This window comes from Vanacampus margaritifer, chromosome 12 (genome assembly GCF_051991255.1).
Source record: "Vanacampus margaritifer isolate UIUO_Vmar chromosome 12, RoL_Vmar_1.0, whole genome shotgun sequence".
Lineage (NCBI taxonomy): Eukaryota > Metazoa > Chordata > Actinopteri > Syngnathiformes > Syngnathidae > Vanacampus > Vanacampus margaritifer.
In genome coordinates this window covers 10,393,617-10,410,384 of record NC_135443.1, presented here as the reverse complement: position 1 = coordinate 10,410,384, position 16,768 = coordinate 10,393,617, and the positions used below count along the sequence as shown (strand labels likewise).

At 37.7% G+C, this 16,768-nt stretch overlaps 1 protein-coding gene across 1 annotated transcript in view; it reads right to left on the bottom strand.

The window, feature by feature from the left end:
• The window catches only part of adgra1b (adhesion G protein-coupled receptor A1b), a 148,846-nt gene that overhangs the window by 117,286 nt on the left and 14,792 nt on the right, over positions 1 to 16,768 (bottom strand). Inside the window, exons 2-5 of the mRNA XM_077582707.1 lie at positions 14,685 to 14,756; positions 6,756 to 6,827; positions 1,387 to 1,458; positions 190 to 261 (exon numbers count right to left, since the gene is read on the bottom strand). Coding sequence (XP_077438833.1) covers positions 190 to 261; positions 1,387 to 1,458; positions 6,756 to 6,827; positions 14,685 to 14,756 — 288 coding nt within the window. The remainder of the gene's footprint in view (positions 1 to 189; positions 262 to 1,386; positions 1,459 to 6,755; positions 6,828 to 14,684; positions 14,757 to 16,768) is intronic.

The window sequence follows — 16,768 nt, the reverse complement described above, 5'->3', positions numbered from 1 at the left end:
GCCAAGCAGTGAGTGCTATTTCGCCTCAATCACTTCAACAAAAATACATTTTACATGATCAATTGAATGATTAATCTGTGATTGCACCCATCCTTACTAAAGTTCTGTGAATATTTCTTCTCAAGTCAATTTGCCAGATTCCTCTGAATTCTGATGCAAATGCAAATGCAAATATGATGTTTTTCTTACAGTACTCTGAGAGCCACAAGGTGTGTGAAGAGTCCCGCAGTCAAAGTGGAGAAGATATTCCCAGTTAAATTCCTGCAAGCAGAAAAACACAGTTTGCAACCATATACTCTCAGGTGTAATAGTTATACTAGTTGCAATATCCTTCTTCAGCTCCTCCCCAGCCACTTCGTTCTTCAAAGTGGGGGCGGGTGGGTCAGCCAATAGAATACTGTGAATCACCATCTCCCACTCGATCCCCAGGGCCTCCTCTTGGTGGGACATGCCCGGAATACCTCACCACTGAGGGGTCTTAGGAGGCATCCTAACCAAATGCCCAAGCCACCTCATTTGACCTTTCTCGATGCAGAGGAGCAGTGACTCAACTCTGAGCCAATCTTTAATGCTTCCGTGGTCAGGCTGAATGTGAGTTGAGCAAATCTCATGACAGTTACATATAAAATCAATGCAGTTTGTGTGTACTCAGTACATCACATACATGGCACATATACTGTACATCACCTGAGAAAGAATGTAGGACAAAAAAAATGCAATTTGTGCAATCAATCCAGCTTTCATGCAAGCCAAAAACATGCAGGCTTGGCAAATAGGGAGCAAGAAAATTGATGTTTCTCGTAAAAATGTTAACAGCTGTTAAACAGTGAACCAAGATAGCATAGCATATGGGCATGAGTCATAATTTTAGCACAACCTCCGGCCACCTGACTGACTAGTGATGTTCATACATTTTGTTTTCTCTTTTGTGGAGCGGCGTGTAAAAAGCAGCTACAGTACATTCATATCCCGCGATCAAACCAGAAGCGACATTTTGTCTTGGTTGGGAACATAGAATAAGGGGGGAGAGCGCCCAGAGTGTTTGAGTGAGGGGTAACAATCACACCTCGATCAAGCCAACGGAACCACATCATCTGCAAAACGTACAGACGTAATGTTAAAACAACCAAAACAGAACCCCTGAATGTCTCTGATGTACCTAAAAGTTCTGTTCATAAAGGTATATGAAACAGATTCAATTAGAATACTCATGACTACGATGCCAACCAATGGGACAAACCGCCGGTCTCCACCGACACATTCCGAAAAGGATTCATGCAACCTTACCATCTAACTAGTAAAATAGTTTAATAATAGTTCTCAATTACAGTAAGTACTAGTTAAAAAGTTTTTTTTTCATTATTATCATTAGAGACACTTACTTACAATTTCAAAAGATTGCCCAGATCCAGAAACATTTCAGGGTAGAGGCAACCTATTCTGTTGTTGGACAGGTCCCTGTAATGACAAAAAAAAAAGGCCATCATAAAACATATTGCCATAATATTGTTGTGTGTAGAAAGATTAACTGACTTAGTATAATATTTGATATTATAACATGATGAGGTTGCTGCTACTGTACGTAGCAGACTTGTAAGTGTGTTGTGCATTATTGGCTGCTACTTCAAATTTGGGGCGAGGGGTGAAGAATGCCACCTTTTCAAAAGTGTATTTCATATCTAATGTCGAGTAAATATTGAATTGAGTCACTTGTATAGTCCTGTTTCTGCCAGTTTGCTATTCAACCAGTCAAGTGTGAATTGTAAGCAAATTTCTAATGGTCTTAGCGGGCTGTTTAGATCGAACCCTTTTGGTCATCCATCTTCATAATAAATCACATAGAATGTTTGAGGTCAGTGCAATTTGCTTTGCAGGCACATTAGAAGGAGTATCGGTGAACTAATGAATACACACACACTCGCACGCACATACACATACTCACCCACATACAAAAAAATAAAAATAATAATAATAAAAAAATAAAAATAATAATAATAATAAATAATAATAATAATAATAATAATAAAAAAAAGGAGAGCAATGATGATGACATGTCAAATCGTTAAAATTACCGAATGAACAATACTGAGCTCTCCAGAATAAAAAATAAATAAATTAATTAAAAAAAGGAGCAGTATCGGTATCAGGGCACGTCTAAAAATCGCAAGTTTGGCACAATAACACTGCAATAGGCAACTCCAGAGGTGGCACAGAAACCCATTTGTGTGGGCATTCGCAAACGATGATTCGGCAGTTTAACTGTCAACCACTACAGCTGATTACTCCCATTCCTTGTACCTCGTCATCTACTTACTAACCTTGTTTAACCTTTTCTTCATTACACAACCATTGCCCATATACAGACGCTTAAACACGTGAAAATGCAGAGGGGGTTTGCATGTCTATGAATCTGTGCCCTCCCTCACGCTCTGTAATTAAAGACTAGATTTGCTGGAGCAGCTGTGGGAAAATAAGCAGAGCGTTCACATAATGACCGGTTGGGGAACACTTAAATTAACACTTTGCTTCTCCCTCAGTTCGGAAGAACACACACAAACCAAAATTGACTCACTGCCTGTGCCCTTGCAAGCCCAGAATCCACAAAACTATCAAAGTGCAATGTTGTCACTCACTCAAGGTTAAATGTAGAGCAATGGCTAATGAAAATACCACAAAAAAAAGGAAACAATCAAAAAGGGTTCAGCTGTCTTTTTGTGTACAAGCATGTTTGGAAAACATTTTAACCCTGGAGAACCCACGGGGTCAAATTTGGCACCTATAAATTCTGCTACTCAAATAACAAAGACCTTTTTTTTTTCTTTTTTTTTTTTTTACAAATTTAACTTCAAAAGTCCAGAGTGCCACTTCTGACCCCTGCATGGGGCCATCTAGTGGATGAATATTGCACTTACATGAGCCAGAGTGGTGGTGACAAGATGGCTGGCAACATGCTGTTTTGTTGAGCTGGAAATCAATCCAAACAAAACCATCTTTTCAGCAAACCATCAGATGGTAAAATTGTGTTTTTTTTGTTAATCTATTTAATATCATGTTGCAGAATGCCTAGGAGTATGTTATATATATATATTGATAAATTAGCAACTCTGAGCTAGTTAAAAAAAAGGGGTAAAATTGAAAAAACATATATTTTGGTGTTCAGTAAACTTATAGCAGTCATTTAATGTATAATTCATAATTTTCCAAAGAAGAAAAGGGTTCTTGGGTTCTCCAGGGTTAAACAAAAAACAAAGACAAAAAAAAACCACACTATCAGCATTGTACCAATTATGAATGGCAATATAGAATTAGAGTGGCAATTTTCATCGGCACTTTTTTTTCTTGGCCCAAGCTACACCACTGTGTGTGGTACAGGTCCATACGGACATCAAGACTGGCCAACAGTCTGTATCCACAGGCTGTGAGGTTACTGAACTCTGCTCCTCTTCCCTCTCTGCCTCCCCTTTATGGACAATAATCAAACAACAACAATAACTTTGAACCGGTTTGCATTGTTGCAGAATGTCACTACTTCCTTTTTCCATTTATCCTTCTTACTCAACGTTTGACGATCATAATAATTGATTAAATGATCCGCTTTTGCACTGAGGCACGATGTCATCTCAGGCATCTGAATATTTCTGCTCTGCACTTTATTAATGACAAGACCTTACGTTGCGCTTAGTCTTTGTTGTACTATGTCCTATACTGTGTCAAATGTTTACACTGGGTTATTTTATGGGTATTTATTTTTGTGGGATTTTGCACTTTACCAACTCTGCTGTATGGATGCTCCAAACAAAGTTTCGTTGTTCCCTTGTGACAATGACAATAAATATTCTGAATCTGAATCTGGTCATAAAAAATAAATATTATACATTGGCAGTTAAAAACAGAACAATAACCATCAGACAAAGAGAACATTTAAAATGAAGTAGCCGGGTTTACATGAACTCCATGAATTCCAATTAGAATGAATCCGAATGGCCAAACGGAATGGAAAATGCTCCATATAAACACCTCAATGGCAATAAAAAGGCTAAATCCGAATGAAATTTCATCCAGAATCACAGGGGTGGTATATTTATTTTGTCAATCCGAACGGGCATCATGTAAAGACTTCAATCAGAATGACGAGACTGCGTGCGACGTAAATGCACCAGCTCAGTGCGCTAGTGGTACAGTGTCCGGCCTGAGACTGGGAGGTCGTGGGTTCAATTCCCGGCCGGGTCATATTAAAGACTATAAAAATGGGACCCATTGCCGCTCTGCTTGACACTCAGCAATAAGGGTTGGAATTGGGAGGTTAGATCACCATATGATTCCCGATCGTGGCTGCTGCTGCTGCTCACCGCTCCCTCAGGGGATGGGTCAAATGCGGAGAACGAATTTCGCCCCACTTAGGTGGGTGTGACAATCAGTGAATCTTATCTTATCTTATCATATCATGACGTCGTCGTTTCCACCCACTAAAATGACAACGTCTCCCCCAAGGGAGAATTTAGTTTTAGTTTTAGTTTTAGTACTTGAAACTTGTTTTGTATCCAGACGTTGCCCCTGTTCTATAATTGTCATTTAAAACAAAAAAAAGTCCACAATGACACCTTTTGAGGCCTCACACTAAATATCCACCTGTTTTCAGATGTAAACAGCCCAGCTATAATACTGTACATGTTCTACGCAGTGCCATTTTTGGCTAAAATGTGTTTAATATAATTAATGTGGGAAAGATGGGAGCAGCGGTCTGGTAGACTCAAGACGGCAGCGAATGCAGTCTTAAAAAGTTGGCCAACAGTATCACCGGAAGGTCAGTTGCTCTAGTCCCTAATTTGGAGTTGAGTTAGCAGTGAGTGAATTTAAGAGTCAAGGGCAAAGCTTGAAATGTAACTAAGTAGCTCCCAGTTATGAATGTGTCCTTCTGTATTAATGTGAACCTAAGGCATTGTGGCCTCAAGAAACAATCCTTGCGTGAAAAAAGAATTTGCTCAAGTTGGGCTTTCATTTATAAGACTCCTCTTCAATAAGAATGGAACATAAGAGGCCCTTAATTGTACTTATGATGCTGATTGAAAACAATTGGATTGCATGCCAAAATATTAATATGATAAGTCAACCTTACAGTATAAGTTTGAACAAAAATATAGAGGTGAGACCAGAAGATGCAAACCAATAATTAGAAGGAAGAAGATAAAGGCCAGGCTGGAAATTGTCAAAAATCAAGGCATGGGTGAGCGTATTTATTTTGTAACCAAGTTATGTGAACTGATGAGACAAAGATGAACCTTTGTCAAAATGATTGGAAGGCTAAAGTTTGGAGACAAAGAATCTGCTTACGGCCTCAAACATATGAAACAGTGGAGGAACTGTAACGTCATGGACTGGGCTTGCATGGATTCTTTTGGCATAGGGTCCTTAATCTATCTATGTATCACTTCACAGTAGCAACATGATCAACTGGGACATCTACAGAAATGTTTTGCCAATTACAGGATAAGTGAAACCAAACTGACAGCGATCCTTCATCGTGCAGAAAGGTTAGGATTTAAAACAAAAACAAAACTCAGGTGTAAGAAGCGGAATATTTTAGAATGGTCAAGTCAATCTCCTCACTTCACCTTAGAGTCATAGGCTTGATAAAGTTGGAAAATATCTAAAACTAAGTTGTTTGTTTTTTCTTCTTAGGAGAGCTCAGTAATATTCATTCATTTGTCAGCCTTTCCGAGTCAACATGTTATCATCATTGCTCTCTTTTTTTGTGCTTAATAATAATAATAATAATAATAATAACTCATTCACTCCCAGTCATTTTCACAGAAGCAATTCCCTTCACTCCGGCTGTTTTACTGGATTTTGACAGATTTTGCAAGGCCCACAGAATATTGTGTTCTATTGCTATAAAAACATGGAACATACCAAAGGAAAGATCAAAGGCTGTTCTTTCATCAGAAAAAAAAGTATATTTCTACCTGTTTCAGTTTTGCAGCAATTAGCATTAGACTATAGCTAAGTTTCATCATTATTCACAAATCTATTTAGAATTGTGAGTAATTGAGGGGTTTTTTTCAACATTCATTTGCTTTGCTCTGCTCCTACCTGCTGGCCGTTTATGTAATAACTATAATTTTTTTCAACCATTCTTTGCAGTTGAGAGGCTGCAATAAAGCCTTCTATGTGCTCTAGCAAAAAAAAAAAAACGTATAATTACATCTTTGGGACACTTAAAAGATTTAAAATAGAACGTATTAAGCAAATGAGATAATAATAATAATAATAATAATAATAATAATAAATATCAGTCTTATTCACTTTAACCCATTTTAAGTTTAAACAGATCTAATGCATTTGCTCACCTAACATTCGTCAAACCATCTGCGTTGCATCAGATAAATATTTAAATAAATGAGAATAAGTTAAAATGTTTATTTTGTCTCATATTTATCTTACGATGTTTTCAGATGTTTTCAGTCTCCAGCAAAAATAAAGAATTTGGCCTCATCGTTCGACTACTTTTAAAGGGGAATGTACACTGTATATTGCAGCTCATTTTACATACTACTGAATATAATATTACGTTCTTGTAATGTCCAATAGAATAGAATAGGACTTAAGAGAAACTTCTTGCAGCAGCACCCCTGCCTTTAGCACTGTGCCATGAAAAAGACAACATAAAACAAAAAAGAAAGAAAACGAGAAGGCGGCCAGATGAGTTCTTCTCTTGTCCCCTAAAGAAGACTATTACAAGACTCCGTAATACTTACAGTCTCCTCAAAGTCAGCAGACCACGGAAGGCCCAGGGCTCCACTGTGCTTATCAGATTATTCCTCAGATCCCTGGAGAGGGCAAAACAAGGAGTCAAGAGTTAAAGTGGTGAAACAGGGGCTGAGAACACATGCTTTTTCTTTGGAAATGTGACTTCATACCAAATCATACATGATAACTTATTTACAGTTCATGGATTAAGATTTTGCCAGCAGTGGTCAACTAACAAAAGGACCTGTTGTGAATGTCTGCCTCTACATGTGTTCTGTGATGGACGGGTGACCAGTATGGCCCTGAACAGGATAAGGTGGTATATAAAATGGATGGAAGGGTAAAAATTTTTTTTTAAAGTATATACAGGTTGTCCATAAAGTCTCTTTACCATTTCAAAAAATTATTAAAAATGCAATTGATTAGATATTTTATTTAGATTTGTTCTATTGTATTCAGCGTTTATTAAAGTTTTTTTTACCTCTGCACGAAGCACATCAAGACGGTACTCGATTTCTTGCCATTTTCGCTGTAGCATAGCCTCATCAATTGTGGCAATGGCATCAGTAATCCTTTGCTTAAGGTCAGTAATGATAAACACTGTGTGTTTTTTTAAACACTGAATACATTAGAACAAATCTGAATAAAATATCTAATCAATTGCATTTTTAATAAATTTTTTAAATGGTAAAGAGACTTTATGGACACCCTGTATAATTAATTAAATACAAATATGGACTTCAGAGATATTATTTTGGTTTTCAAACTATAAAAAACAACATGCACGCTGGACAGTACTGACCATTTCCTGCTTTTACATCCAGCAGAAAGGGAATAACACACAATGTGGTTTCATTCAAGGACTCTGCGTCAACCACCACCCCCAACAAAATACCTCCAACACAAACCAAATTCTCACCTCTGGTTTTCTCAGCTGGCCAAAGAAAATGTCATAAGTCTGGAGCCTTATTTCATAGCCTATATTTGATGATTTTTTTTTTTTATAAACATTCCAATTTGGCATGCTTAAAAATACTCTTCTGTAAATGGTTTCAAATTTCCAAGACATTTTCTGTCCTTTACAGCATCTTTAAAGTACTGTACAAATGTCAGAACTGCTTTATCCAGAAATAAACTACCATTCACAGATTTATTCTTTATATAGAACAATTCAGCTTACTTTAAAGAAAAAAGTACCAGAGCTGCCTTTATGTTATAGTAGCCTTTTAGTCCAGTCAGGTCCATGCACGCGTAGCTCTCATCTCTGCATTAATCCAAATTGTCTTTGATCGTGTGCAACGCGCCACTAAAGAGCAATTGGAGGTTGCAGGACTAGAAGTCATCCATTGTGCCTGCAGCACCTTCTTTTATCTTGACCTGTGTTAGCGGCCCTCAACTGCTTTGCCGAATTAGCAGATAATGCTTCCTGTTTAATATGAACTGACGTACTTGAATTGCAAAGGTCAACACTGTGATTACTGACCTGTATATGGGCGGTCCAGTTAAAACCCCCTAGGCGTTATTGTGACCATTTTTTGGCTTTTTGTTGGTTCTGATCAAGCCATTTCAAAATAAAATACTGCCTACGGGTAATTAAAATGCAATCCAGTTAAAGATATGTTTCATATCAGTAGGTAAGAATAAATCTTTTGACTTGGGATTTCATTTTAAACTTGTAGGAAATGATGCATTAAATGAAAAATAAAGTAGGCCAAGTTTCATGAAATGATGAAAGATGAAATTATTTATTGGCTATGCTCATGCCCGTATATTTACGTGAGATTTGACCGATGCATTTAACCCATCACAGCCAACACTCAAAATGCAAAAATAATAAATAAAATGCTACATTTAACAGCTAAAACATTTGAGTTAATCAGTTTTTTTATTTCTATGTTTTTTTTTAACCCTGGAGAAACCACGGGGTCAAATTTGGCCCCTATAAATTCTGCTACTCAAATAACAAAGACCTTTTTTTTTTTTACAAATTTAACTTCAAAAGTCCAGAGTGCCACTTCTGACCCCTGCATGGGGCCATCTAGTGGATGAATATTGCACTTACATGAGCCAGAGTGGTGGTGACAAGATGGCTGGCAACATGCTGTTTTGTTGAGCTGGAAATCAATCCAAACAAAACCATCTTCTCAGCAAACCATCAGATGGTAAAATTGTGTTTTTTTTTGTTAATCTATTTAATATCATGTTGCAGAATGCCTAGGAGTATGTTTTTTATATATATTTTGATAAATTAGCAACTCTGAGCTAGTTAAAATAAAAGGGTTAAAATTGAAAAAACATATATTTTGGTGTTCAGTGAATTTATAGCAGGGCAGCACGGTGGCTGACTGGTTAGCACGTCCGCCTCCCAGTGCAGAGGACGTGAGATCGAGTCCGGGCTTCGGCCTTCCTGGGTGGAGTTTGCATGTTCTCCCCGTGCTTGCGTGGGTTTTCACCGGGTACTCCGGTTTCCTCCCACATTCCAAAGACATGCATGGCAGGTTAATTAAACACTCCAAATTGTCCATAGGTGTGATTGTGAGTATGGTTGTTCGTCTCTGTGTGCCCTGCGATTGGCTGGCAACCAGTTCAGGGTGTACCCTGCCCGAAGCCAGCTGGGATAGGCTCCAGCACCCCCGCGACCCTTGTGAGGAAAAGCGGTCAAGAAAATGGATGGATGGATGGATGAATTTATAGCAGTCATTTAATGTATAATTCATAATTTTCCAAAGAAGAAAAGGGTTCTTGGGTTCTCCAGGGTTAATCTGTTTTGTTTTGTTAAGGACAAATGTTTTAATAGTAAATAACTGGGAGAAGGTTGTGTTTAGTTTAGTGCTGTCAAAGTATAAAAAAAAAGTCAGTGATGAATTGCTTTAATTGTTTTTCAGGCCTAAAAAACAATGCACATAGAATCTTGGTATATGAAAGATTGCGAAGGACGGTCATGCTCAAAACTCCAATACAGTAGTTGTAGGAGGATGCGTTTGTCAGAACTCATTCCCAGGAGCCTTCACACTTTATCGAATAGGGACAGCCTCTGAGCTGATGTTGACGGGTCTCAAAATGCAGCTTGTAAAAGGATGAAGACCATGAATTGGGACACAGCTAATGTGACAGCTTTCTTTCTGGATCAATATGAGTAACACACACACACACATTTCCACACAGTCACAATGATATACTGTACTCTTCAACCACTAACCACTAAGCAGAGCCCTACAAAGAAGACCACTCTCCTATTAATACAACTGTATTATTTAATCATGTGTGAGGCAAGTGAATATAACCCAGTATTGATGAAATTATCAGAACACTATCATATTTGCAAAAGGTCAGGTTCCACATGAAGAAGGCAAACAAAACTAAAACCTGCAGCAGGCACTTGGGCACTCATCCAACTGGAAAGTGACACCGTATGATGAATTTGATTGTCTACGCACTTAATGAAATGAGATGCCGGAATGCACCAAATAAGACAATGGGATCGATTTTCATAGACAGTGTACATGCGTTTGGGCGTTTGCGCATCTTGATTTTCGTTTGCCTGACTCATTTATCGTGTTTGGGAAGTAATCTTTGAATCCCATAAAATTGTTGAAAGGTAGCTTTTTTTTTTTTTTACATTAACATATCTCAACCTATTTTGGGGTATTTAATCCTGGAGAACCCAAGAACCCTTTTCTTCTTTGAAAATTATGAATTATATATTAAATGACTGCTATAAGTTCACTGAACACCAAAATATATGTTTTTTCAATGTTTTTTTCAATTTATTCCCTAATTTAGGATTAGGGCGAAATTTGACCCTTTGGGATTTAGGGGTATCATTTCCAAAATCTGAATAACAAAAACTGTCAGTAAACTATTTAGAATTTAAGAAAATAATCAATCAAATACACAGCTACATTGAACAATATATATTTGTTGTTTTATTTGTTGCATTTTAGCCATCTTGTCACCACCACTCTGGCTCATGTAAGTGCAATATTCATCCACTAGATGGCCCCATGCAGGGGTCAGAAATGGCACTCTGGACTTTAAATTTGTAAAAAAAAAAAAAAAAAAAGGTCTTTGTTCTTTGAGTAGCAGAATTTATAGGGGCCAAATTTGACCCCCGTGGGTTATCCAGGGTTAAAGACATACTGATGAAGTTACATCCAATTTGTATGATGCAGACGAAAATGGTACGATAACAAAATGGTTGATCATACAGAACCCCAAAAATTATTCAAAAACGCTGATAAACATTCAATGTACATTTTTCTTGAAAAACACTGGCAAAATGAGGGGGGGGGGGGGGGATCATGGAGAACCAAAAAACCCGACGGCCGCCGTACACGATCATATAAATGTAAAATATAAAGATGACTACTTTGTGGGCTTCACCTATTGCAGAACCCCAGCAATAAACGGAATTAACCTAATTAAGAGGAAAATTAAATTCAATCAGATGTGTGTGAGGAATACGACAGTTCCATTGTCAAACTATGGATGTAGCTTGACTAATATGAGCCTGTAAACATACCGAGTGTGATCTGTGTTTTATTACCTGTTATATAGCATCTGCATCATGGGCCGCCAGTGCCAAATTTAATGGTCACCTACTTAAGGGTTAATTCACACAGATTTGAGGGACTGTGATTTTTATTTGAGTACTTTTTGCCAACACATCTCAGAGGCATTTACTCTGGCCGCGTCCCTTAATTAGAAACTGCTCGCACCACCACACTTGCCGTAAAAATAACCTTTTGAAAATACATTACGGTACCATAGATATACCTAGTGAGTGTATTATTAAAAGGCATCACTAAGCATTAGTTGAAAGCTTGAAAGTCTTTCACTTACTTTATGAAAGTTGTATGATTTTTTTTTGGGGGGGGGAATGTAATCACCACAGTATTTGAATAAAATTGTTGTGAGTGAGATAGTTACAACTACAAAGCAATAGACTATAGAATAGAATAGAATAGATTTTGAGAGTGGTACAATGTAGCCTATATGCTATTTATGTGCAACTAAAGTACAATGTAAATATGATATTCCAGCTTCATTTATATATAAAATGAAGCTGGAATATCATATTTACATTTTGTTCTTCTGTTCCTAAACTTAACCTCTGACACATGACATGATATGGATAACCTTAGAGACACATTGTTGTCAGAATTATAACCGGAAGAATGATGCGGCCTTCGGAGACTCGCTAGACTCTCATCAATCACCTCCCATGGAGACGCCTTCACACTTAAGCTGAATACAATTAATTTCTAAACTTTTTCAAGGATGCTTCATCAGGCCTTTGCCATTGAGTTTGCAGAGTGAACAATTGCAAATGCCAGACCTAAATTGTGAGACTTTGACTGCATCAAGCTGTCTATTTAGTCACTTTAGTTGCTGCTTTTGTAATAATAATAATAATAATAATAATAATAATGTTACGGTGTAATGTAAAAAAATATACAAAAACAAATTATAATTTTACTCTAAGATACTAATTTTACATTTTGAATAATACAGGTATTTATGAAGTATAAAGATAATAAATGGGCATAAAATGAAAGGCAATCTGCTTGACATACTGTACAGTCGATTCTTCATTGGCACTCAAACAATGAGGTTTGTGTGGTGGGAACCCATGATGAAATGGCAAAACTAACTGACCAGGAAACAGTGAAAAGCTTTGTTCATGCTTTGCTACCGTGGGACCCACTGTCAGTAACATATTAGAGGCTGGAGGGTTGGGGGGTGGGGTTCGGTCCATTATCTAATACACAGAGACCCTTCATTAATACTGATGATGATTATGCTATTCCGGTTTTGAAATAATTCTGAGTTTAGGGTAACATGAATACCTACAGTATAGTATATTGAAATGACCTATGTTCACTGTTTGAATATGATACCTGCGCCCCCTTTGAAACACTTTAAAAAACATTTAAGCGGTCATGCAAGATTGTTCTAACAACTCCATTTGTCAATCTTTCTAGCTAGACATCTCAAGTGTGTTGTTTTAATGAAGTACTATACGAATTGTAAGGTATCACATAAAACTAACCACATTTTTATCCCTGTCATTCATTTCTTGTCTGTCCATAAAATCATCTAATCCAGAGTATGATACATTACAGTGACTTGACATTATTCAACTAAAAGAAATTGAAAGAGAGCATTGAGACATTCCATTGAAGCAGTATCACAATTCCCCCGCATGGTTATCACACCAGGTCTGTTTGCTGTTCAGGAACCCAAGCAACGTGAGCCCAAAGTATCAGGATGAACGGTGCAATCACACACACATGCACTGTTAAACCTGCCTATCCACTGCCAACTTCTTCTGATCCTGTCATGCAGCCAGCCAAGCACACGAGTCCAATGTGCCAGACCAAGGAACAATTGGCAGTCACTTTCTGTTCATTGAGCGTACCTGGCCAGGCATCAAGTGTATTGACAAATCTATCCAAACGCTCCATACGGCAAAACATGAGCAGAGTGCCCAGAACGGGAGATGAAGAACAGAAAGGTCCACTGCTGTCTGTGGTGTCACCTACAACAAAACCTTGGTCTAAGAGATCTTATATGCATTCATCACTTTTTTTTTGTCTGGTTGTTTTTTTTTTTTTGTATATTTTTTTCCATTGTGTTGTTCACCTCCTGTTGCCAGTATTTAGCGGTGGCTGCTAGCTAGCAGCGAGCTATCAGCACCTAGCAGAAAGCTAGCCGCGCTAGCTTGCAGCGCTAAAGTGCCCCAGCCGTCAGATTACTCATGACAGCGTGTAGACAGCTGGGATAGGCTCCAGCACGCCAGCGACCCTCGCAAGGATAAGCGGTTCGGAAAATGGCGAACGGATGGACTCTGCAACTTTGATGCTGACATTAGTTGCCGGTCCTACTGATCGCTTATTAGCAAACCAGGCTTACTCAAATGCGCTGTTTTTAGCCGACAAATCCGCAGCCAAGATTCCAATGGCACTTAGTCTCATAGGCCAAGATCTATGGGGAGAAATTTGTCTAAAATCTCACAAATGTTTCAGAGGAAATTAGTGTGCTACTTAGCACAGTTTAATTTTAAGTAAAAAAAAAAAAAAAGTTGATTATATTAAAATGAAAACCAGTTGGTTGATCCTTATCACATGCAAATGTGTTTTTTTGTCTTCTGTATTTATAATTTTTCTTTAACCAAGCAAGAATATATATATATATATATATATATATATATATTTTTTTTTTTTTTTCTTCTTCAGTAGGACATCCAAATAGTAGTAGTAGCTAGTGCGAGAAGTTATCAACCAATGTTTTTTGGGGGGGCTCAAGAATTACTGTGTAACTCAGGGGGAACTAAGTAGACAAGCCGTCCATAATTGATTAATTAACGAAGAAAAGTATTGTCATATTTTTCATAATACCTTTGTCCATAAAGTGTGCCGTAAGGGCACAAAGTACATTATGCATCTTGTACTATGACTGAATTAAGAGTAGAGCAATATACATGCTGCATATCCTTGTTATCTACAAATGTCACCACCCAAGCAGGTAGAGAGACAGTTCTTAGAGGGCTCCGCAGAGGTGAAAGCAATCAATTGCTGCCTTCAGGGGGCAGGCATGAGCACTAGTACGGTCACTGTAGATATCATCAGGCTGAGCCTATGAAGTATGTCGTATTCGCTGACAAGGTTTGCACACTGTCAAAGCTCCCACATTCTGCACTACATTAGACCTTTATTATATGACGCTTTGTATTATCTATTTTAAGACATTTACTGTAGCAATTGAGGTTAAGCACTCGGAATGAAAGGTGAAAACTACTGGCAAACCTCTGCAAGTTGCACTCCTAATTCCCACTATGTCTTCCTTTTGGCTTTCTACAGCTTCAGTACAATGACAGCTATATTGGGACTCAGGGGAGGACAAAACAATAAAGTGAGCTTGATTTAAGTACTTACAGTTTTTCCAGAGCTGCCAAGCCATAGAAGGAGCCGTTCCTCAGCACAGCGATCTTGTTGTTACTGAGATTTCTGTTCAAGGACAAACTGTGATTAGAAATGAAGTCAGCATACACAGTACATAAGTATGATCATGTCACAAATACTAGCGAAGCATTGACTATTCCAAAATCTTAAAATAACTCATCCACTCTTACCCTTTTTCACAGAAGCAATCCACTTCACTCCGGCTGTTTTACTGGATTTTGACTGATTTTGCAAGTCCCACAGAATATTGTGTGTATATTTTATATATCTGTTTCCATTTTGAAGCAATTAGCATTAGAATATAGCTAAGTTTCATCATTATTCACAAATCTGTTTAGAATTGTGAGTAATTGAGGTTTTTTTTCAACATGGCCCTGGTTGATCTCCTTTGCTCTGCTGCCACCTCCTGGCCGTTTGTGTAATAACTACCATTTCTTCAATCATTCTTTACAGTTGAGAGGCTGCATTAAAGCCTTCTGCATGCTCTATCTTAAAAAAAACATTAACAAATGCATAAATACGTCTTTGGGATTTATCTTTTCTTTTTCTTTTTTCATGCAAGATGACAGCACTTCCATCTTATTGGATACGGCCATCGTACTTGTAATAAAATCTGCAAATTATATTTGCAAAATGATGTTACAAGGACATAATACAATAAAAAGTAATGGTTCAGTATTAATCCCATGAGTTCTGTCCTTAAGGGATAAATCTCAAAGAAGAAAATGAACAATCGCTTCACTTTGCCATATCCAATATGTCAACGTACGCGGGTGTCACAAAGGCCGCCATCCAAGACTATTGTTGACTGCCTACGGCAGTCCTGCGCTTAAAGTACAGTGTAGGATCATCAAAAATATCAAAAATTTACTCTAGGGATAAGCTGTATCACAATATCAATATCTTTTCCAATCCCAAGGATACACAAATGCTACCAATGTATGTACAGTGTAATACAACTGTAATAAGGCAAAAGCATTATAGTTCCAGTTTGCAGGCATGAAAAAAAATTCTGACACAATTAGATTAAAGTATATTACTTTGGCAGTTGTAATAAATTGAGCATGTTTTACAGTATGTGCAGCTGACTAAAATAAAACATCATGGCAAGGTGTAACAGATACATTTCTAATATAAATCACACAAGCTATTTAAAGTCCTTCTCACAGTGAGTTATGAGTAGATATTGTCTATAAAAGTTCATCAACAGACAGCATTATCACTCCTATTAGCATCAGTGATCATGTCACTTTTGTCAAAGTAGGAATTACAAATATGTATTTTTTTTCCCAACAGAGAACAGTCTGTGGCAGACAAATGTTTATACTTTCTTGTTCTGGCTGAAAGGAAAAAAAGTCACTTTAATATTCAACTCAACGTTTTGAGCCACAGGCTCGGTTTCGCAGGTCTAGTTTATTGTTTCTGATTCACTCACATGTACACACACACACAATTTCATTCAGAGCCACAGTGCAACAGAGCAGACTGCTGATGATTTATAGGATACTTATTCTACTGCCTAGATTGATGTCACTTTAAACACTCATTGACTGGTGTTTCTGGATTTCCTATCTGTTAAATATCGATTAAACTATCTAGCTCTTAAATCATCACTACAGTGCTGCTTTACCTCTTGGACAGTTCACCAGTGTTGGGAATAATGGCTTTAGGTAACTAGGTAAATGTCGTCGCACCGCGTCACAATAAAGCTGGAATGTGTAATGACTTTTGTTTTGAAGGTGCTGCGGGAAGCGTGTCACGAGTCACGATGTGTCTTAAAACTTGTTAGCATTTAGCAAGAGTCCACATCCCTGGCCTGGAACTGATTTGGGGTTTGACAAAACTGACATTGATCAAAATAACAATGTTAGAGATTTGCTACAAAAACGGCCGCCATGAGGAGCGATTTGCTGACAATTGTGTTCCACCAAGAACCATTACAGGGATTTGCGACTCCACAAGCACCATGAAAAGATAAGTCATAGCAACATACTTACTAGTGTAATTAATAGCGCCAACAAATTGTATTTTTCTTAACCGTCTGCGCTAGGACTGTC